This window comes from Microtus oregoni, unplaced genomic scaffold (assembly GCF_018167655.1).
Source record: "Microtus oregoni isolate MIOR12 unplaced genomic scaffold, Mior012 000031F_ref0000149, whole genome shotgun sequence".
Lineage (NCBI taxonomy): Eukaryota > Metazoa > Chordata > Mammalia > Rodentia > Cricetidae > Microtus > Microtus oregoni.
The window spans coordinates 26,926,757-26,950,227 of NW_024543090.1; the positions used below are offsets into that span (position 1 = coordinate 26,926,757).

Here is a 23,471-nt window from a genome sequence, read left to right on the forward strand (position 1 = left end):
CCTGAATTAGAAGCAATTCCCAAAGTCAATTGTTGTGATATTCAAATAGTAGACTACTAACAATGTAACAATGTGTTTGGTAGGTTAAAAAAAAAGTCAAACACAAAGAATAAATTAATGTATTATTTAATTTATGAAAAATGGCAAAGATTTTATTGAAATATTTGCATGAAATGTGTTTAGTGTTTATTCATGAGGCACAAGGAAAGGAAAAAGTATTTTCTGAGATCCACAAAGCGTTCCTTTTCTTCTGGGTTGTAGGTAAACAAATAACGTCCAGTTTGTGGTTATCAAACCACACATATGACTTATGCACTTCTATGAATTAATATTTCAGTAAGAACAAAATCAACATGCAGAGATATATACCAATAACCACTCATCAGAAACTGCATTTAATGGGCAAAAAGGAAGATTTCATACAAGTATGTCCAAATATAAAAGCAGTAAAGAATCATGTAATACTTTAGGGAAATCGTCATTGAAGGGTTTAAAAAAATGACCTCTGGCAGAAGAGAAGACAAAAGTGATATAACCATCAGAGGATGAAGGGCAGTGCTGTGATTGATGTCTTCTGGACATGGCAGGGCCACTGTGCCCATAAATTCACAGCGTCTGTGAATATCCTCACAATTCCTGCACGAGATCACCAGCCCAAATCCCAGCCTCGGTAGGAGCGCTCTCAAGGCCAGAGGCCTAACTGAGGAGCCATTAGCAGGCAATGACTTCTAGAAGAACCAGTCTTCTTTGCAGGGATGGTAACGGGTAGGTGGCCCATGCTCCAGTGAATGGCCTCCCATTCAAGCACATATGAGCAGCACTAAGTGGACTTAGTGGGTCATTAAAAAACAAAACAAGAGAATATTAATTTTGGAGAGGATATGATATGTTGTAAGGTCTGAGAGGAGTTGGTGGATGGAAATGGGAAAGTGAATAGGATCCTATAGCATTATATAAATGTATGAAATCCTCAAGAACAAAATTTTAAATCTTCTTAAGTAGAAAGATATATATCACTTTATGGATATGAAGGTAATATTATAAAGATGTCAATGATTGTTCCCCAAACTAATTTACAAATACCAAGAAAATCTACCCGTCATTAGTGTAGCTATTTTTAAAATGTATATGGAAGAATAAATATTAAAAAAAACTAGGGCATTTTTTTAAACAAGTGGACAAGGTTTACCTTGTCAAGTAGCAAGGCATATTACTGTAGTTGGAAAATCCATCTTAATAGTACAACAATAGAAAATAAATTATTTGGTTACATACAAACTAATTTTAAAAGTTTTATATACGATTCCTTAAGCATACAGGCTTGAAGAATATATTTGTAAAATGAAAAACAATATATTGATACATTTTCAAAGAATTCCTACAAATCAGCAAAACAAACATATACTAAGACCTATTAATGTATTGAAAGAAAGTAAACATTCCCTATGCCTACTGAAAGATAATTGTCCTCCAATAAATTAAAGCTATGGAAATATTATAAGGATACAGTCAGGGCTGGAGAGCTGGCTTAGCAGTAAACACCATCGACTGCTCACACTAAGGACCAGAGTTCGAGTCCCAGTACCCACAGGGCAGTGCACAACTGTGACCTCATTTCCAGGAGATCAGCTCCCTCTTCTGGTATCTGCAGGCCGTGCACACTCATGGCGCAGGGACATTACATGCAAGTAAAACATCCATACACATAAAAGAGAACACATTGATAAAAACCGAAATTTAATTTTATTAATTCAATAAAACAACTGGTGGCAAGGGTGTGAATATTCTCAAACACTGCAGCTTAAGTTTGTAGAGCAAGTGTGCGTGCGCAAACACACACACACACACATTTGTCCTTGATTAGGGTCAACTTCAGTATATTTAGAAGAAAAAAATGGAAAGTTGAATTTTCACACAACTCAGTCATGCTGGCTAGGTGGCTTTGAAATGATGAGCAGTAGTGGACACCCTGGTTACTGGGGTTGCTGTTGAGGCAGAGAGGATGACTGACAGGGGATGCTGGAGAGGCAGGGAGAAGGATGACTGACAAGGGATGCTGTTGTAGCAGGGGGAAGGATGACTGACAGGGGATGCTGTTGTAGCAGGGGGAAGGATGACTGACAGGGGATGCTGTTGTGGCAGAGAGAAGGATGACTGACAGGGGATGCTGTTGTGGCAGAGAGAAGGATGACTGACAGGGGATGCTGTTGTGGCAGAGAGAAGGATGACTGACAGGGGATGCTGTTGTAGCAGGGGGAAGGATGACTGACAGGGGATGCTGTTGTAGCAGGGGGAAGGATGACTGACAGGGGATGCTGGGGAGGCAGGGAGGTAGATGACTAACAGGGGATGCTAGGGAGGCAAGGAGATTGGGGAGAGGCGGCTGTCTGTCCCAGAAACCCGGTGCTTTCCGGCTTGCAGGGACTCGGGAAGTGCGGCAAAAGCAAGCAGTAATCAAGGAACTTGGAGCGGGTCTGCAGGCGGAAGGTCCAGACCCAGCAGCGACCTCCGGAGCCCACCCAGACCCTGGGGGGATCGGAGAGGGGGTTGAGGGAGTGGGGGGTAGAAATAGAGCTCGTGCACGCGCACCACGCCCACCGCGCGCCAGGCCACCCACTCGCCTGCGCACGCGCGCGGACCACGCCCGCCTACTCGTCTGCGCGCGTGCCCCGCGCCCCGCACTCGCGTCACGCATGCCCACTCGCCTGCGCACGCACGCACGCACCCCCGCTCGCGTACCACGCCGGTCCCCGTCCTCTGCGCACGCGTGCCACGCCTGCTCGCGCGCTCGCGTGCCGCGCCCGCCCACTTGCCTGCGCACGCGCACCACGCCCGTTCGCGCGTCCGTCTCCGTGGAAGCTTTTTTTGCCTGGCTGCGTTAAGTAGCATCCACCATGGCGGAGATGGCAGAGCTTTGCGAGCTGTACGAAGAGAGCAACGACCTGCAGATGGACGAGCTGCCCGGCGAGGGCGACCTGGAGGTAGGCCGCGGGGCCCGCGGGCCGGCCGCAGAGGAGGGCCCCATGGAGGAGGAGGCCGCGCCGTCCGCCCGCGCCCAGCGTGGCCTGTTCCCCGAGGCTGGCGCAGACCTGGAGGGCGACGAGTTTGATGACTGGGAGGACGACTACGAGTTCCCGGAGGAGGAGCGCTGGAGCGGCGCGATGCACAGGGTGTCTGTCGCGCTGGAGGAAGCCAACAAGGTGTTCCTGAGAACGGCGCGCGCCGGCGATGCCCTGGATGGCGGCTTTCAGGCGCGGTGCGAGAAGAGCCCTTTTGACCAGCTAGCTTTTATCGAAGAGCTGTTTTCGCTGATGGTTGTCAATCGACTGACCGAAGAGCTCGGCTGTGATGAGATCATTGATCGAGAGTAAATGCTGACGAGAGAGGAGGAAACTACCTGAGAGGGAGAGATTCAACATTCTGCTATTTTTGGGTTCATTCCAAATAGTTTTGTGCACACGCAAAAAAATAACGGTTTTTGTTTCTCGGAGTAGAAGACAAGACAGTGAGTGACCGTGCAGTTGTGGAAAAGGAGAATCAAGGAAGAAGGGGCTCAGCAAAAAGCTCTGGCTCAGACTGTTGAACGAGATGATTTTCCTTGCGTCGGAGAACTTTCTCGTGTTAAGCTTGTAAAGATGGTTTTGCAAGAGAAAATCGTGACTGCCAATACAAGAATCTAATGAAAGAATAAGGAAAAAATACATCCACAAGATAACTTTGATTCGAACTGAAAGCCTGTTGAGAAAACTTTCCAAATTCTATTTTGTGGTTTATGTAAATCAGATATCAAAAGCTGAATTTGAGATTTAAGATTGAGTATTCAACCCCAAAGGATAAGCAAAGTTGTTATGCGTGTATAAGTGTAGACGTGTTATCATGTGTACTGTTATCTTAAAATGTGTTACAGAAGCTACTGGAATTTTGACTGCACTTGTATCTTTATGATTTATAAAGCTACTGTGATCTGTAATTTGGGGGAAAAAATCCATTGTGATGATTTTTAAAGTTAAAAAAAACAACCAAGATGTCTTTTTAAAGTTTTAAGTCCTTGCATTAAAATGTGTGGGAAAGCCCAAAGAAAAACTTTGTAATACCCTTTTATACTAGGGACATTTTGCTTGCTGTGTTTTTACCTTGACAGACGGTAAGACTGTAGCTGCACTTCATATTGTGAGAACTGTTTGTGAAAATTGTCAGGAACAAGGAAATCCTACCCGTACCTATAAAAGATTTTGTGAGCTATTATGCTGTCAAACTTTGAAAGTTTTCAACCTGCCCAGAAGTCCACCTGGGTACCTGATACTCATATTCTCTCCCTCTCTTTCTCTCCCTCCTTCTAATTATGCTTGTTAGTCCTTATGCACCAGCATTGGCGATAATAAATTTTCCTGTTACGTGTATTTTGTTTTGTCTAATAACTTTGCATACATAACTTTATACAAAATTCCTTTACATTGCATGCATCTTAAGATTGAAACAGCCAGTGCTTACAGTGTAAACGAACCGTTTTCAATTACCTGACAAATGGATTCTGAGAAGTTAAGGTTAAGTAAACTGAAGAATTTTCTGAAAGAATTGACCAGCCAAGGGAAACCGCTCTATGCTGTGGGTTGTTTGGAGAAGATGCTGAAGTCCTTGAGTGGTGATTGCACCAAAGGTCTTGCCAAGAACAATGAATATATTAGCACATCTTTTATGATGAATTAAAAAAGTCCTGAGTGTTCCTGTGCTGTGATGGCAATATAAGACAGTAGGTTAACTGTAAGGGTTTCATGAGGTTTTTTTGTTTATTTGTTTTACATTCATTTTGTTTGGGAGGCTGGGCTGATGAGATGGCTCAGTGGGCAATGGCACTTTCTGCCATACAGCCAAGCCTGATGCCCCGAGTTTGAGATCAGGAGCCCATGTGGTGGAGGGAGGGGAATAACTGCCCCAAGGGTTGTAGTTAGTCCTGAGGTTCTAGTCCGCCCTCCTTCTCCTGCATAGCACCTACCCGTGATTCAGCCCCAGTTGCATGTGGTTGCAATAGGTGCTGAAATACATGGAAGGGGGAAGCTACCCAACATGGGACTCTGTTGAACTGACATTTGGGGGGTTGCCACTCAGGATACGACCTTCTGTAGTGCAGCTATAAACACAGTAACCCCCACCTGTCTTTACTCACCCAATAAATTCACTGAGTGACTAGTTGACCTTGGGGGAATCATCTATTTGATTTATTGGTGTCTGTTTGGGGTAAATTGCTCACACCTCCCCTGGAAAAGTAATGACAGTGTCCACAAAGTTGAACGTATCTAAGTGGGGACCAAAGTATATCTTGAAAGGTAGAAGGAGCCATGCATTTGGTATTTGTGCATATGTGGGGAGGGCACCTGCCGTAGCAAGCAGAGGTCAAAGGATAGCCTTAGGAGTTGGTTCTCTCTTCTCACCATGCGTGCCTGGGAATCAAACTGGTAATCAGGCTTGGTAGCCTATCTCACCAGCCCGTATTCTCTTAAATTTCATGACCTCTCAGCAGTTAACTAGTCATTTGCTCATGCTATATCCATGGGGACTCCTCCACTGACTTCATCCCTTCAACATTTCAACTGTTCTTTTCCTGGTATATATGAAACAAATCTCAAGATTTAAAACTTGCGTGATTCCAGAGGCCCCTGCACATGACTGACTGTGCAAGCAGTAACAATGGGCAGAGGAGTCTCTAAACAGCCCAGCTAGGCTAGTTGTGCAGAGAGCCCCAGAGAAGCAGCTTTTGTGAGTCCTCATCCACGCTGGATGGGTCTTTATTTTTTCCCTGAGCAGCTGCCTTTGAGGTCATCCATGCACTTTTAAGTAACCCCTCACCCGATAAACTCACTGCTCACTGAGCTAGGTTTGCATGGAACTGATGGGTCTGCCATCAGTGCCTTACCTGGCGCAAACAGGTGTTTGTTGATATCTCTCCAGGAAAAGTCATACAACACACCTCTAACTGCCATGGCTAAAGAAGAATAGTGGAGAGAAGAGACAGGCTGGGCAGCCTCACCACCGTGTGCACCACAACCCCATTGTTGACACCCCCCAATTCTCTTTAGTTTTCCCTTGGAAAGGGTCATTCAAAAACAATTATTAGCCAGAGGTGGTGGCATGCACCTTTAATCCCCACACTCAGAAGGGAGAGACAGGATCTCTGAGTTCAAGGCTAGCCTGGTCTACATAGCAAGTTCCAGAACTACCATAGAGAGACTGTCTCAAAAGCAAACAAAAACCCAAACAAACAAAAACCGATTATTAGATTCTGCACATGAGGCTGTCACCAGGATATGTCCAGCTTTGCCTTTTAAAAACAGTAAGTAGCCGGGCGGTGGTGGCGCACGCCTTTAATCCCAGCACTCGGGAGGCAGAGGCAGGCGGATCTCTGTGAGTTCGAGACCAGCCTGGTCTACAAGAGCTAGTTCCAGGACAGGCTCCAAAACCACAGAGAAACCCTGTCTCGAAAAACCAAAAAAATAAAAAAAATAAAAAATAAAAAAAAAAAATAAAAACAGTAAGTAATTGGTGTAGTTCAATGAGACGTCAACTCTAAACACAATGAGTCCCATGGTACCATATGCAAGTAAAACCAGTACAGCAGTTTACACATGCAAATACCCTGAGGTCAGAATGGATGAATGGATGAAATTTCACTTGGGTTGCATCTTCCACCTTTGCCCCTCCAGACTATGCAGCACTGTGCTCACTATGGTGTCACCTACACTTGGACAGATAAGCAACACCCACCAATCAGGACTATTGCATTGTTTCATAGTTAATAGTGTCCTCTGAGCTATTTTATACTACTAAGTGAGCTGTACATTTCATCATCAGAAAAAAGCAACAGTGAAGTTGTTGACGATTTTGCATATTATGCTTTTGGCTTCCTGAGTGCTAGGAATGTACCTGAAAAGGCCTTGCAGAAAGAACGAGTAAACAATATCGGGCACCACATTGCCAGCATTGTGCTAAGTGATTTGCATACGTTACCTCACTTAATGACCTTATAACAGCATTCAAATGATGCAAGGAGCCTTGTAAATAGGTACTGTGACCCAGAGATCACCAATAAGCCATCCATGGGTCCTTGGTAAACAGTACTCCACAAAGGAACAGCCTCGGTTACTGTATATTAGACACAGAGCAAGATCAGGCTCCAAAATGTATAATAAATCACCTGGCTTGAGCAGCTTTCACGGTAGTTTCCACGCATGTTTAGCCCAGTGTCTGTGCCTCTTTTATATGTGTTGCAGCAGAGTGGTTCTCTAGTGAGTAACCTTTGCAGGAAACCCAGGCAACCTTAGCATTCCAGATCATGAGAGGCAAATGATGTCCACGTTGTTACATCTTAGAGAGCGCTCAGCTAAAAGGCCTGGACGGTAACACTTCCCTCACACATTTCAGTTAGCTGCTTTTGTTGGGGGCTCTTCTCTGAGCCAAACTGCCTCCATCTTCAAGAATCCAGTGCACCCATTTGTGAAAGATCAGTCAAAAAAACTTGACATTCTCTCGCAAGAAAGAAGGACAGGGACGGTACAGGACCCTCTGTAAAGTATCCAGAGTATCCAACAACTCTTCCCAACTAATTGAATGCAATTCTGCCCTAATTGCACGTGTTCTCAGAGAGGGGCTAGGACTCCATAAGGTGGGAAGGACTTGGGTCCGGGCTCTATCCACACAGCCACGGGAGTGTCACCATCCATACTGGGTGCAGAGTTCTCAGTGTGACTGTTTCAAGGCCATCCATGCTCCTGCCTGTAACCCTTCACCTAAGCTTCATAAGTGAGCCAACTTCCTTAGTTCCCCGGGGTAAACTTTGGGGAACTGTACGATTTGTCAGTGGCACCTTATGAGGAGAGAAGGTAAGTGTTGTCTAGTCCGCCTTGCCTGGAGAAAATTCTATAGCACATTAACCCCATGCTAACCCCAATAGCACCTTTGCTCTTTGTCCTTCATCTGACCTCAGTCCAATAACCACATCAGGGATAGTAACTGGCAAACAATATTAGCTGTGTCCTCTATCTTTGGTTCCTTATACAGAACCAGTGAGGGGCAGTAAGTGGTTTTGTAGGCAGTTAAACTCCACAGGAAGAGTAACACTGTTAGGAACTCTAATTACTGAGTGCAGAAATCTTGGGGAATTTTTCTCTTTGTAGCTTATTAAATTGTAAGCACACTCTGACACCTTATTCTCTTACTAACCACAGACTTCCAGGAAAAAAATAATATGCCAAACTATAACCATTGGTTACCTTACCTGTTGGTTGTCAAGGTTCATCAGTACGAGGCTGCATGTCGACACGGTCAGTTTTATATTCATTCCTGAAAACTGAAGGTTGCTTTTGCCAAGAACTGTTGACAGGGACTTAACGGGAGCCTTTGAAAATAGCAAAGCATCGTTGTAAGTTATGGATGAGCACCGCCTCCTCTCTGTTTCATTTTCTATAAACCAAATGAGCCGGAATGGCTGTGTGGTAGGACTTCACCAAAGCCTTGGCTCTTCATAGGACACGTGAGTATGAGAGTGTGTGTGTGTCAGATGAGCAGCGCCAGGGCATGCTGCCTGAGACATCTCGACACAGATCAGAGACGATGTCATGTTATGGACATCGCGGTACTTCACCGTACTTACAGTCTCTGCTCTTAGGAAAAATAGTGGTTTGTCTACAGAAGAGAAGAAGACACCTTATTTTCCAGCTGTCGTTCCTTAGCATATCGGTATCAAATTATTTTATCCTTGTGTTGCACTATATTCCAATACTGGATTAGTAAGGAAAAGTTGTTGTTTGAATCACTCACTTGAGTTTCATAAAATACCATTGAGGGAATTTTGGCTTGAGATTAGGTCAAAACTTCAAGGAATTTCTGAAATGGTCCTAGACACACTTCTGCCAATCAGGGCCACATATTTGTATGAAGTGTCATTCTCAGTCACTTCCGTCACAAAATAGAATGTCCATTAAATCTGAAGATTGTATCAGATGTTCTGTAGTCTGCATTATCAAATATGCTGCCAAAATTGAACTCTTTATATGGCAACTGATACGCACATCCTCATTAGTATGCAAATAGGCTGTCACCGTTACTAACTGTTTTCAGAAATCATGTATGCTAGGCAATTTTTATTTTTTATTTATTATTATCAGTTTATGTGTACCAAAGTGTGTTTATGAATGTTGGCATGTGCATGTCACAGCACATATGTGAAGGTAAAAGAAAGACTTTCAGGAGTTGGTTCTATCCCTCCACCTCTAGAGCTGGGGTCGTGGAAACTCTCATGCTGGGGATCTCCCCAGCTGTCTAGCTCAGCCAAGGTCCCAGCTTCCACCCTCAGAAGACATGCATTCGGAGAGAGAGAGAGAGAGAGAGAGAGAGAGAGAAGGAAGAAGAAGAGGAGGAGGAGGAGGAGGAGGAGGAGGAGGACATGCATGCCTGTAATCTCTACAGTGGAGACAGAGACAGATTCTTTGAGCCCAGTGGCCAGCTAGCTTAGCCTACTTGGCAAGTCCAAGGCCAGTAACAGACCCTGTCTCCAAAACAAGAAAACAAACAAATAAACAAACAAACAATGCAGGCGGAGGGAGACGAGCTGCCACAAGCACAAGCATACATGTACACACATCCACACCACATTCAAACATGCACACACATACATAAAATTCTCAGACAAAAAAGGGGACCACAAAAAAATTAAAGAAGTCCAGGAATACAAGGACCACTTTTATACCATTTTGCCATAATTAAGGCGACATAAAACAAGAAGCTCATGGAAATATTCACCTTTCGCTTTTTCATGGCTCCATGGACCCCAGGGACAGCATCACACAGGCGGCTTATTGCTTCCCTAAAGACAGAAACCATAGAAAGTCTTAGCATTCCACCTGTGGTCTGTAAGTCATCAAGAGCAGCATTCAAGAGCAGGTTCAGAAAGGGTAACGGGTAGCTGCCATATGATTTTAGCTCAGCCCCACGCTGTAAGGCACTGCACTTACTTTTTCTGCAGCTCAAACCCAGGAAGTCTCAGCAGCGCTCTAATACCGAAAAATTGTCTTACTAGGAGTCCTATGACTCGCTTTATTGGTCTTTCCCCTCCCTTTGGATTTTCAGATTTCTTTTACGGTGATGCTGATTTTTAACAAGCAAGGGCAAACTGTTTTCTTGGAATAAATCACAATTCCACCCTGAGCAAAATCCTCACCATGGTGCATAAAGGTCATACTATGTCACCACAAAGCACAATTAAATATGAATGAATCTGACAGTAGAGGAAGTTTATGAGGGATAGGAAAAGCATTGAACTTCAAGGTGGTCTCAAATGGAGCCATATTGACTCAGCTACGGCTGCAAGCCATTGAACTCTCGTGTAATTCCACAGAGCAAGAAAAAAAAATCAATTTCAAGTTTTCTCCTTTGCTTATTTTCTGACCTTACTGTATACTGCACTTCCTGAGGAACAGGCAGCACTATTAATAAATAAGAGTAGCTGGTTAATGGAGGCAGTGAAGGAGCAGGCACCAGCTCCCCAGAAGGGTGGTTATAATGAGAAGCGTCTGGTCCAGGGAAGAGCATTCATAACCAACCAGGTTTCCTTCTCTAAGTGGAACACCCAGCCTGTTCACAATGCAAAGGGAAAAGATCGTTGTTAAAATTAACAAATTGCATCTGTACATACACACAATGCTGTATTGTAGCTTTATAATATGGTTTATGATGGTCCAAAGGGAGAAGCCATCAGAGCAAACAAAGGCTTGCAGACATGCTTCTGAAAAGTCAGTTACTACAGGTTGGAGCTCTGTGTTCTAACTTACATTGCAGAAGTGAGCACAATTTCCAAAGATTCTGGGCATCATTTCTACATAAAATGTTGTGGCTCAGAATCTCTGGTTTTCTCTGAATAAATAAAACTTTCTTCTGAGGCATTATCATCTTCTTTCACGTGACTGCTTGTGGTACTCAGCAGGGGAAAGGACTGCTCTTTGGGTCCGTTTTCTCTTGGGAGGCCATATTTATTGTTCCTCCGGTAGTCCAACCTTTGTTTTCTGGAACTGACTGAAGGATGATGCAGATGTTTGGGCTTTCTTGCTTGGTTGTGTGTTGGATATTTTAGTCACCTAAATGATTATTTGAATTGGTGAGATGCTTGCAATTGATCCACGTTGACCTCTGGGATTGCCAAAATAACTCACCTAGGTTCCTTGCTGTATTGAGAGAATTCAATAGAGTATTTTAAGAATTGGAAGACTGTCTGCTTCCTGGCAGCCATTGGGAGTGCCAGGCAAGCAGTTTGAAAAAAATAGTAGGAATGGTGATGGATGTTGATGCTGCCACCTACAATAACTGCTAATTAGTGGTAGAAGTCACCCCTTTTATACAGTACCCTGTGCTTCCACTATGGTGGGTTCACATCCTAGCACTCAGGAGACGGAAAAGAAGGGCTTCAGTTCTAGGCCAGCCTGAGCTACAGATCAAGACACTGTCTCAAATAACAAATGAAAACAAAATGGGAAAAGGTTAATATGCATCATACTTTTAAAACTGAAAATTAAAAAAAAACTACGATATCTCATGCTCACTTAAATTAGGGAAAAAGAAGAAAAAAATACAAAATAGGTTTTTAGAAAAAAAATGGGAAATTCTAGTTCAAATGTATTTATCCATTGTTAGGGACCTATCAATTATTCTAAGGAGTAATTTGGTAAAATTTGGCAAATACTGGGCCTGTGAGGTGATTCCATTAATAAAGGCATTTACTGCCAAGCCTTGAGGCTGAGTTTGTCACCTGGGACCCACATGGTAGAAGTAGAGAACTGACCCCTATAGGTTGTCCTCTGACCTCCACAAGTGCACCGTGGAATGCATGCCCACCCACACACACATACACAATCAATCAATCAATCAATCAATGGAAGTGTAAAACCTTTTAGAATAACAAATATAAGAGTTTGATGGGCGAGAATGTGAGCTGAAATGCCTGAATACTGTGTATGTAACAGAAATTCTTTAATTTTAGAGTAAAAATACTGACCCACAACCAAGGGATAGATAAAATGCAAAAGCTAAGCGCTGTGATTTGGGATGTCAGGTATTCAGACTACGGAAGTCCTGGGGGAGAGTCATATGAAGCAGAGGGGAAAGGGTCAATGTTCAAACGTGACGCTCTGGCTACACTCATCCTGTCCAGACAACACTACAGAAAGTGCTGATGGGGTCGTGTGGTTGTGCTTCCAGCCTGTGGGCCCAGCACTTGGTCCCTGAGAGAGGCTGGGAATTCACAGCCAGCCTGGGCTACATAGCAACATGGTCTCCAAAAAGCAAACAAGCGTATAAACACTAACTTGAGTTATTTACGGCATTTGTGACTTACTGTTTAGTATTTCTCTTTCTTTTAAGTGTTTATTACTGATTTTAATTTTTATGGGTATGTGTGTGCCTGAGTGTGTGTATGTATACCATATATGTGCAGAAGTCCACAGAGCTAAGAAGCAAGAAGACATCAGATTCTCTGGAACTGGAGTTTCAGGCCATTGTGAGCCACCGTGTGGGTGCTGGGAATTAAATCATGATCTTTTGAAAAAGCAGCAAGTGTTTTTGGCCATCTCTCTAGTTTTGGATTATTTCTTGTTTCTGACTCTATTGTAGTTAGGCATAAACAATATAAATAATGTTTTATCTCTATCTGAAGTTGATTAGATAAACAATCGTTTGGGGGCTTTTTTTTTTTCTTTTTTTAGACTTTTTTAAGACAGAGTTTCTCTGTGAAACCATCCTGGTTGTACTGGAACTGACTTCATAGACCAGACTGGCCAAAAACTCTCTGAGGTTTGTCCTCCTGCCTCTGCCTCCAAGGTGCTGGAATTAAAGATGTGTGCCACCACCACCTAGCAGATAAACAATCTTTTAAAACTATTTTTGGTGGTTGTTATTTGTTTTGTTTGGCTTCTGTTGTTGTTTTTTGAGACAAGATTTTATTGTATAGGTCAGGCTAGCCCTGAGTTCCTGGCTCTCCAGCATGCCAGAACTAACAAACTGGCTCCCTTGGCCAGGGTTGCTTTGTTAGTCACTTTCTGGTCTGGCCTCTGTGTGTGTACTTCATTCTCCCCGATACCATTCCAAGGCAAGTATTTGACTCCATTTTGTAAAGAGGAATCTAAACTTGAACGAATCCAAGTTTAACTATCTTCTAATAGGGAAGCAAATAATGCCAGAGACAGGAAGCAAATCCAGACCCACACTGGGCAGGGAAGAAAGGGAAGGATCCTTCAGCTCTGGGACTAGAGCGATGTGTGCTCTTCCTTGCTTACACACACACACACACACCTGCACCGGAGAGCCGGGTCTGCACTCTGGCCAGCCCTTCACAGCAGCGAGGCCACTATATGCTGCTAAGGGATAAAAAGTGGCAGCCGTCTACCTGGTACAGGCTTGGCAGGTTGACTTGCTTCCTCCCAGCCCTGGCAAATAGGCTCGTGCAGGGTACCCTCATGCAACTTAGGCCAAGTAAGCTTCCTGTGTCTTCTTAGAATGTGAAGGTCTCTGACTATAGCTGTCCTCAAAAGAATGAGGAGAGCCTGTACCTTTGTGCCTGTGAACTTGCTTTCAAAAATACTTATTTGTGGATGTGTGTGATGGCACACACCTACAGTTTCAGTACTCGTGGGGCAAAGGCAGGAGAATTGCTGAAAGTTCAAAGCGAGCTGGGCTATGGACTGTCTCTCTCTCTCTCTCTCTCTCTCTCTCACACACACACACACACAGAGAGAGAGAGAGAGAGAGAGAGAGAGAGAGAGAGAGAGAGACACGGATTTGAAACTCCAAATCAACCATGGGCTATCTCTCCCAAAGAAGACTTATTGTACAAACTTTATTTAAATTTAAAAGAACAGTGTCCCACCCTGGCCTCCCAGAAAACATTCAAGAAACTGCTTCCAAATAACCTTTCACATTTCTGCTTTCTTTGCTTGCTATGTGTGCTAACTAACCCAGAATCCCAGTCATGGGAGACAAAGGCGTCTGCATTTGCTGCATTTTGTTGCTTTTTTTTTTCTTTTCCCACAAAGATCTTTTCTGTCCCTGAGACAGAGACCAAGAAATTCACTGTAATATGGCCAAGGATGAGTGTGACTCTCAGTGACTTTGGCAGCCTCAGCCACACCCCAAGCCCAAGGCACTGACTAGAAAGGTAGGGGTGACAGGAAAGGATGGCTTCCAGGGCCCAGAGTGCCAGGCTGTCTTCGGCCCGCCTGCCCACCCAGCCGGCTTTTCCCGCACAGGCCTTTAGGAGCTGGGGGCTGCGGGGGAAGGGGGTGCAGAGAGGGAGCCTGCCTCTGAGCACAGCACCAACAGTGGCCACTTTGTTTATTGATTCTCCACGTGAGAGGGAAAGGGAGCGTGGGCTGATGTAAGGGAGTGAGAATGTGGCTGAAGCTTTACTGTTGAGACTGCAAAACCCCGCCCACGCCAGAAGACAGAAAAAGAAATTTTGCCTATCTCCACGAAGTCCAAACTAATCATCCAAACAAAACCACCTTTCTTTCCGGACTCTGCCCACCGCAGGACTTACGTTAGATTTTGTTTTTTCCCTATATCTTTGTCCCTTAAACAGCTGTCCTCCTCTGGAAGCCATGTTGCCTTGCAGTTGGAGGGCCGACCTCCCACCCCCCACCTCCCGCCCCCTTCAAGTTTGGAAGACAGTAGCACTGTCCTGGACTCTGCAGCCTGTCTCATGGGGAGGCGCCACAGAGCCAACTCTCTGTCAAATGAAATTGTTTTCTGGTTTTCCTGTTTACTGAAGAGCTAAGTCTGGGGGGCAGGGGCAGGGGGAACCCCAGGTAAAGGACCTAGTAGGATTCGTTTAAGGTTCTTTACCGCCCCCAGCAGAGAGAGATTATGTCTGCCCCCCACCTCGGTTTTATCTAGACAAACATAAGACTCAATTTTCAACCATAGCGAGAGCCTTTCCAGATGATTGTCAAGAATACTCAAGCCAAATAAAATTGCCTGTACTTCGCAGGAGCATTGCCTGACTTATCATCTCCACAGGAACCCTGAAACAAGGACTGGCTCCCCTACAGCCTAGGACTGCCTTCAGACAATGACCAGACACGCTCCACATCCCTGTCTCCTTAGGTTGCTGGGACCATCCTGGGGAAACGTGAAATCTTTTCCTACGGAACCGCAAGACTTGGTGACCTGTGTGTTCAGTTCTGTTCAGCTTGAGACATGAAAGCCGGGCTGTGAAAGCCCGCAGACAGGACGCTGGAGAACCGAGACGGCCTTCACGGCAGTGAGAACACAATGAATGCAGTCAGGGCCCACAGACAGCGGAACTGTGGAAGGCTTCACACTGCCTTTGTGCCCTTATCAAGGGGGCATCGCCAGCACCCGAGGAAGGTACACCCAGCGCTTCAAATATATCCTTTCGCTTTAGAAGCTGGCCTCTGGGGACCCAGAGCAGGATAAAGCCTTTCAGTGGGCCCAGCATTTACCCTCGCACCGACTTATCGCCCTCCTCTGCCCACTTGAATTATGCCTAACATCTGACTCCGAAGTGCTTTTGCAACCTAACCCAGCTCGCTGTACATGGGTTGCTCTGTCTACCCTGGCCTTCTCTTTTGGCTCGGATGCAAATGTAGACCCATGAATCACACTAGAACCCGCTGGAAAACCATTCTCTCCTAAGTATCGCGTTTCCCCAAGTCTCTCAAACCAACAGACGGGATTGATGTCTGGGAGCCCTTCACCGTGATTTCTTGTAAGGGATTCATATGGTTCAATATTCGAACACCTACAGCCACAAACTGATGGCTCACGGGGTTTGTCAATGATTAAACCTTGTGAAAATGGCAATAAAGAAGTAGAATTGGTTCAAACAATAACAACAAATCTGTCAATTCAGAACAGCTTTCTTTTACTTTGGGATATGCTGGGCTTCCTTTAAAAAAAACTTTGCTTTACATAAAATATTATGAATCTTTGTTTGGAGTAAAAGGCTTTACTGATCTGCTGTCTGACTGTCGACATCCTGTTTCCTGAGCTCCAGGTGTGTCAGGGTTAGAGTACTGGCCACGCAGGTAGGAGGCACTGGTTTGATCCCTAGCTCTGCAGAAAGGGAGGGAGACAAGAGCTTATTTTGAAAAGGCAAGGTCAGCTAATTCAATCAGCCACTTTATTTACCCCAATTCATTTAAACGACGAGCATGCTTTTCTAAAAATTAGGCCTATCTTGAAAGAAGGAAGATTTAGCCCCGTTTAATCCTGCTATGGACAGTTTACCATAGAGATATTTAGAGACAGCAACTGATGGGAAACAAAAAAATGGGCATAGCTTCTGTTAAGTCTTTTCTTTTAAAGAATGAGCCCTCCCAAAGCAAGGTTGGCATAGCTGCCATAGACATTGTATGGGATCCTCCGTCGTTTCTACGTGTACATATGTAATCCCGAGTGGAGTCATTAACTGTCCACAATGTTAAATAGTGGGAGAGCAACCCTGACCTGCACATCTGCCAAGAATACATCAATCATCATTATGTAAGCGTGCCTGAACTGAGAGGGTCTTAGCCCACTAGGAGCTGGTTCAAGTATAGATGTTCGAAGCTATTCCTAGAGATACTAACTTTGCACATCTGAGCTAAGACCTAGCAACCTGCAGCTTAGCCAGCTGTGCAAGAGACTTCAAGGCACACAACTCATGGTGAGGATTGCACAGGATGAGACCTTCCCTTGGCCACACTGCACAGGGTGACTGGTTCTGCTCTACAGCTTTGCCCAGAGGGCTGCATCTGTGGATATGAAGGAATCAGATACCTGCTAGAGCAGGGAGGGCTGCATCTGTGGATATGAAGGAATCAGATACCTGCTGGAGCAGGGAGGGCTGCATCTGTGGCTATGAAGGAATCAGGTACCTGCTGGAGCAGGGAGGGCTGCATTTGTGGATATGAAGGAATCAGGGTTCCTGCTGGAGCAGGGAGGGCTGTCCTTTGCCCAGAGGGCTGCATCTGTGGATATGAAGGAATCAGGGTACCTGCTGGAGCAGGGAGGGCTGTCCTGCTGAAGCAGGGAGGGCTGTCCTTTGCCCAGAGGGCTGCATCTGTGGATATGAAGGAATCAGGGTTCCTGCTGGAGCAGGGAGGGCTGTCCTTTGCCCAGAGGGCTGCATCTGTGGATATGAAGGAATCAGGGTACCTGCTGGAGCAGGGAGGGCTGTCCTTTGCCCTGAGGGCTGCATCTGTGGATAAGAAGGAATCAGGGTTCCTGCTGGAGCAGGGAGGGCTGTCCTTTGCCCAGAGGGCTGCATCTGTGGATATGAAGGAATCAGGGTACCTGCTGGAGCAGGGAGGGCTGTCCTTTGCCCAGAGGGCTACATCTGTGGCTATGAAGGAATCAGGGTTCCTGCTGGAGCAGGGAGGGCTGTCCTGCCTGTGCATTTAATGAGAGTCAATTGTGGAAAAAACCTGTTTTTGACTCAATCATGATATATGCTAGAATATAATATTTGGCTTGATTCTCCCTCTGTCTCTTCCCAGCCTGCTCAGGGAGAGGGATTTTATTTTAGGTCTGAACCTCTTTGGTCTCACGACCCTTCTACACACTGGTGATGAAGGTGACCTGCAGACAGGCCTCCACCTGCCCCTCCAAATGCCTGCAGGCACTGAGCCCAATTCCTCGCTGTGACTGCACAGAGCGGAAACACCAGAAAGTGTTGCCACACAGGGCAGATCAAATCTCACCTCCAGGCGTTCTGATTAAATTAGTTCAGGATGGGCCTTAGGGCCTGGGAGGTTTTCATTTGATTCTTTGTATTTGAGACAGGGTCTTATGCAACCAAGGCTGCTCTCAAACTGCAGTTGGGGATGAACTTGAATTCCTAATGCTCCTGCCTCCGTTCCTCAATGATGGGACTACAAGTTTTAACTCTTTCCCAAGTCCTTCCAACAGAGCCTTAGTTGAACAGCATTCAAGGGCAGTAGTCTACAAAGCTTTTCTGAAAAGGTACAAATAATAAATATTTTAGGCTTCTCAACCCATAAGACTGTCACAATTCTGCTACTATGGCTTTAAAAGTAGCCATAAGCAATAAATAAAGAGTATAAAGGCACAAATAACATGGAAACCAACATGCATGGTTGTAATGCCAATAGCACTCATGGACACTGACATTTAAATTTACCTTCTACACAACACAGAATACTTTTCTTTTGCTTTCTTTATAACTAGTTAAAAGTACCCAAAGCACACTAACAGGCTGACAAGATAAAACTCAGGCAGAGGTCAAATTTAGCTCACAAAGGTCAGAAGAGAGTGTTGGATTCCTTGGAACTGGAGCTGGATGGTTGTAAGCCACCATGTGGGTGCTGGGACCCAAACCCAGGTCCTCTCCAAGAGAAACAAGTGCTCTTAACCACTGATTCATCTCTCCATTTCCATTCTGGTTCTTCTTTGTGGAATGATAGAGAAGGAGACCATTTTGTGGGGATGAGGGCTTTAGTGTCAGGCTCTACCACATACATGATACTACAGTGTAAGGTTCATGAGGACCCAGGAATAAAATAGAAACATAAAATTATAGTAAATGCTAAAAGGAACTAAAGCGAGGGGCTCATAGATTTGAATCCTTAGTCACCAGGGAGTGGCACTATTTGAAAGAATTAGAAGGATTAGGGGGTGTGGGCTGGTTGGAGGAAATGTGAGGTTAGGGGTGGGCTTTCAGGATTCAAACATCCATGCCAAACCCAGAGTCTCTCTCTGTCTTTGCCTGTGCATCAGGATATAGCTCTCAGCTTCTTCTTCAGTACCACACTAAGCCTCTGAAAGTGTAAGCCTGTCCCCAGTTAAATGTTTTCTTTCATAAGAGTTGCCTTGGTCATGGTGTCTCTTCACAGCCATAGAACAGTGGCTAAGACACTGTGTTTCAAAGTCTTAAATATATAAAGCAGAAGTCAATAGTGTCTCAATAAATGGCTTATTTATTTATTTTTTGTTTTTTCGAGACAGGGTTTCTCTGTAGCTTTGGTGCCCGTCCCGGAACTAGCTCTTGTAGACCAGGCTGGCCTTGAACTCCCAGAGATCTGCCTGCCTCTGCCTCCCGAGTGCTGGTATTAAAGGCATGCACCACCATCACCCGGCCAATAAATGGCATTATTTTCTTATTATTTTTATGGCTACCTGCCTTAAGACCTGGATCTAACCATACTGAATATCAAGTACAATATTCAATATCAAGAATTCTCCTAAGTAACTGTGGGGGTGGTATATGGCAAATTCTACCCACTGTAAAATTGTAATAAATCATACAAGTCTCTTTAAAGATAGATCATGTATCTGCTTTCCTTTAGGTACCCCATGGCACCTAGCAGACTATTTGGGGCACAGCATCACAACAATACATTCAGGATCTAATGTAATTTCAGCATGTCTGTGACACCGAGACAAGGCACAACTCTTATCTTCCTAAATAACCAGAGACCCTGAGATGCTTAGTGAGTCACGTGGAAAGAGAGTCTCAATTAAGTGATGACCAAGCTGGTCTGGGGGCATGTCTGTGGGGTCTGTTTTGATTGTTAATTGATATCGGAAGACCAAGACCATTGTGTGTGGCACCACTTCACGGACTGGGCCCTGATCTATATAAGGGTAGAGTAAGCTACCAAGCAAGTATTTCTTCCCTTTTTGCCATTGACTGTAGATGTGATGTGACTAGATGCCCGACCTCTTTAAAATGTTGGACTGTAACTTGCACCTGTAAGGCAAATAAATTTTTCCTCCCTTGGGTTGCTCTTGGGTGCCTTTTATCACAGCAAGAGCACTGATGCTAAGACAGCCCCCCTTCAGGATGGATATACCAGTTCCGTCCAGTGCTGGAACACTTACTGCTGATGCTTCACAACTAAGTTCCTTTCACAGATATGGCCTTGCCCTAAGATGTCCTCTCACACACACATCTTTACACAGCAAGAGCACTGATGCTAAGACAGCCCCCCTTCAGGATGGATATACCAGTTCCGTCCAGTGCTGGAACACTTACTACTGATGCTTCACAACTAAGTTCCTTTCACAGATATGGCCTTGCCCTAAGATGTCCTCTCACACACACATTTGTCCCTTCCTCAGAGACAGCAGGTATTGGACAATGCCTAGTCACTTTGCTTCAATTCAACACTGAAGGGCTAAGCAAGTCCCAGAACTGTCCGTAGAGTCTGTGGTGACGCTCATTCTCCCCCTCCCTTTGCAGAGACCTGTTCCCTCAGTGTGTCAAGGGATGGCTTCAAGAGCACCCCTACAAAATTCTCAGTCTACCTGAGACCCAGCAAAGAGCTGCAGTTGCAAGGCTCATATTTGCAAATACCCTCACCCAATGCTGTCTTCTTTCCTTCCTAAGAATTCATGCTCCCACAGCAGTGAAGACATAATTTTCAAGAATGAATCATAATAAATTGAAAGGCCCTATTATGGTGCAGCTATCCACAAAATGCACAGCTCCTGCACAGCTCTCGTGGTTAGCTCAATGATACATCATTAAAGGGGACTAGGGACATGTATTTGTCCTGATAGGCAAGGCTCAGCTTTTCTGAGAGGAACAGCAACAGACAATGGAAAAGTCTGTCATTCTGGCGCTAACTGGCTTGTGTTTCCTTTGTCCACAAGCCCTCTGTTGATCAAAGTGAGGTTTTTCTCTGTATGCAATTCATGTCTAATGAAATCTAGAGGCCTCTTAGCATATGTCCCTAAAAGAACCATATCACTAATTTCTCTGTCTATGTACAATGTTGAAGAATGAGAACTCACTATTCCTGTATTCCCACTATGCCCGTCTTCCTGTCCTACAAACAGAAGCAAAAACTCCCCAAGATTTTATGATTTTCTAAGAGCCACCTGTTCCAAAATCAGAGCTTGCTATGTGACACACAGTTTTCAAACCCCAGACTAGGCAGGCATCCCTTGCATCTGAGTCTCAAAGTGTGGTACCTGGACTAGTAACACGGGTGTCACCTGGGACCTTAGGCATGCAAACTCCTGAGACAAAACTTGCAGGGACATGTTCCAACATTCTGTTCCTAACAAGCCCTCTTATGATGCTCTGTCACATCTGGCTTTTAACATTTTCCTAAGATTTGTCCCTTAGAATTTTTCTCCCTTGGAGGAAAAGAGCTGAAGGGTCACCAAATTCGGTTTCCACTCCTACCATGTACCGACAATAGGGAGAACAGGAAATGAATGTGTTGACAGTTCCTTCTGAGTTATAATCCCTGTTTCCTTACTTAGTACCCCAAATCCCTAAACAGCCTGCCCCTTGTGGAGTAGGATAGAGCAGATAAAACCTCACGTGCAGCTTGCTGCTACCAGCTAGAGAAAATGAATCTTAAGCCAAGACCTCCAAAGGGAACACTCATCCCCGATTCTCTCTCTCCATGAGAACCCGTGAAACTGATGTCCTTCACTGCAAGTTACTACTTCCCAGCTGCTGGAGCCCCACAGTAGAATGATCCTGTGCTCTTGGCTTAACATAGCTGGTTTCATTCTCAAATACGAGTTATAAACGCAGGGTGTTACCCTGTTACACACTGGGAGAGGGCAGGGCAGCGAGAGAGGGGCTAGAGGCCCTGCACTTTGGAGTTACCATGTACCATGGTAATGAGCCAGATTTGGTACGGTGGTTTGAAAGAGAAGGACCCCTATGGGCTCATATATTTGAATGCTTGGTCCCTAGTTGGTGAAACTGTTTGGGAAGGATGGGAAGGTGTGGCCTTGTTGGAGGAGGTGTCACTGAGGGTTGACTTTGAAGTTTCAGAAGCTCATGCCAGGCCCGGTCTCACTCTTTCTGTGGGATAACTTGGGGATAAGATAAGAGCCCTCAGCTACTGCTCCTTCCAGTTCATTCTTTAGCTCCCTGTCATGCTGCCCATGGACTTGGACTCACTCTTTGAAACTCTAAGCAAGCTCCCAGTTAAATGCTTCCTTTTATAAGTTGCCTTGGTCATGGTGTCTCTTCACAGCTATGGAACAGTAACTAGGACACACGGCCTCTGGAATTTCCATGAAGCTCAAAATAATCAAGTTCTGATCTTCAGGCTGAAAACCAAGCCTTGCCCACCGGCTGTCCCCTGGGTTAACCCTGGTACATCTGTTCCTCCTTCACCGCCAGGCAGGTTCCCACCTAGACCTGGATAACGAGGCACCCTAAGGAGAGAGAAGATTGGATCTCCTGTCACTCTGTGGAGAGTTAATTCAGGGAAGGAAGTGAGGCTTCATGGATTAGTGGCTTTATTTCTGGTTTATCTGTGTTTCTTGATTTAAGGCAAACTGAGGTCTTTTACTTAACTTGGGTTTTAAAATCGTGGGGAGGGCATTTCTCTCTAATCTTTTCTTAACTTTTATTGACTGTGGATTTCACAACACGTGTTCCAATCCTACTCATCTTCCCTCCTCCTCGGATTCTGCCCTCTGCCCTTGCAACCACCTCCCACTCAAAACCAAATTTAAAAGAATAACCAAACAATACAAAGAAACAAAACAAAACAAAATAAAAAAGAAGAAGAAGAAGAAGAAGAAGAAGAAGAAGAAGAAGAAGAATCTTGTCATGGAGGTTGTAGTGTAGCCTGTTGAGACATAGTCCATTCGTGTCCACTTGCGAGTGTTCATGGCCACAAGTTGTTGGTCTGGTTCAAGGCCTCTGGCTTCTACTACACCACCGATACTGGGCTCTCAGTAGGCCTCCTTGCGGGTATCCTGTTGCTGTCTGTGCCGTGGAGATCCTGCCGTTTTGGGTCTGTAGGCTTGTCTCGTCCCCTTCACATGCTCCAATAGTTCATCCATTGGTGGATGTTGGAGTGAGCCAACTCATAGCCCTGACTCTGGGCCTGGGTGCTATCTGGATTGGTCAGCACACTTTCCTTCAGGGGGAGGACATTTGTATGGAAGAGAACAAATGGTCACACATGGGCCACTTGCTGTTTACGTCCCCCTTCTCTCTTCTGCTTGTTTCTGTTTTCCAGACATTTTGAAGACAAATGTGACTGTGTCTTTGCTTCCTTAAGAATCTTATTTCTCTGTACTAGCAGGAAGCGCCTGCTTCCCTGCCCTTTCACACAAATCCTCTCTTGCCAACAACTGAGATCTGGCCAGCTTCAGGGCTAGAAGCTGGGATAAGAATTATGAGGGAGGGGATGGGGAGATGGCTCGGTGGCTCAGCACAATGGCTGCTCTTTCACGGACACCAGTTTGATTCTCAGCTCCCATATGGTGGTTCACAGCTCTCTGTAACTCCGGTCCCAGGGCATCTGACCCCTTCGTCTGGTCTCCGCCGGTACCAGATACACATGGTGCCCAGCAGTGAAACAAAGACAAAACTAAAGGAGAGGAGTGAGCATTCGGGAACCAAGGTGGGAAGTGGGTGCTACAGAGAAGGTGGGCAAGTTTTTCATTCTGGTCACGTGGGAGGAATGAACAGTCTGCTCAGGGGCTTG

General features: G+C 45.2%; 2 protein-coding genes across 3 annotated transcripts in view; one reads left to right on the forward strand and one right to left on the reverse strand.

Annotated features, from left to right (window-relative positions):
* Positions 1-23,471, reverse strand: part of Shc4 (SHC adaptor protein 4) — a 91,631-nt gene that overhangs the window by 35,322 nt on the left and 32,838 nt on the right. For both annotated transcript variants that reach the window (XM_041678942.1, XM_041678943.1), the window contains exons 3-4: positions 9,793-9,856; positions 8,270-8,389 (exon numbers count right to left, since the gene is read on the reverse strand). In XM_041678942.1, coding sequence (XP_041534876.1) covers positions 8,270-8,389; positions 9,793-9,856 — 184 coding nt within the window. The remainder of the gene's footprint in view (positions 1-8,269; positions 8,390-9,792; positions 9,857-23,471) is intronic.
* Positions 2,805-4,400, forward strand: Eid1 (EP300 interacting inhibitor of differentiation 1). The gene has a single exon (XM_041678944.1). It carries the CDS (start codon positions 2,895-2,897, stop codon positions 3,369-3,371), a length of 477 nt encoding a protein of 158 aa, XP_041534878.1. The 5' UTR covers positions 2,805-2,894; the 3' UTR covers positions 3,372-4,400.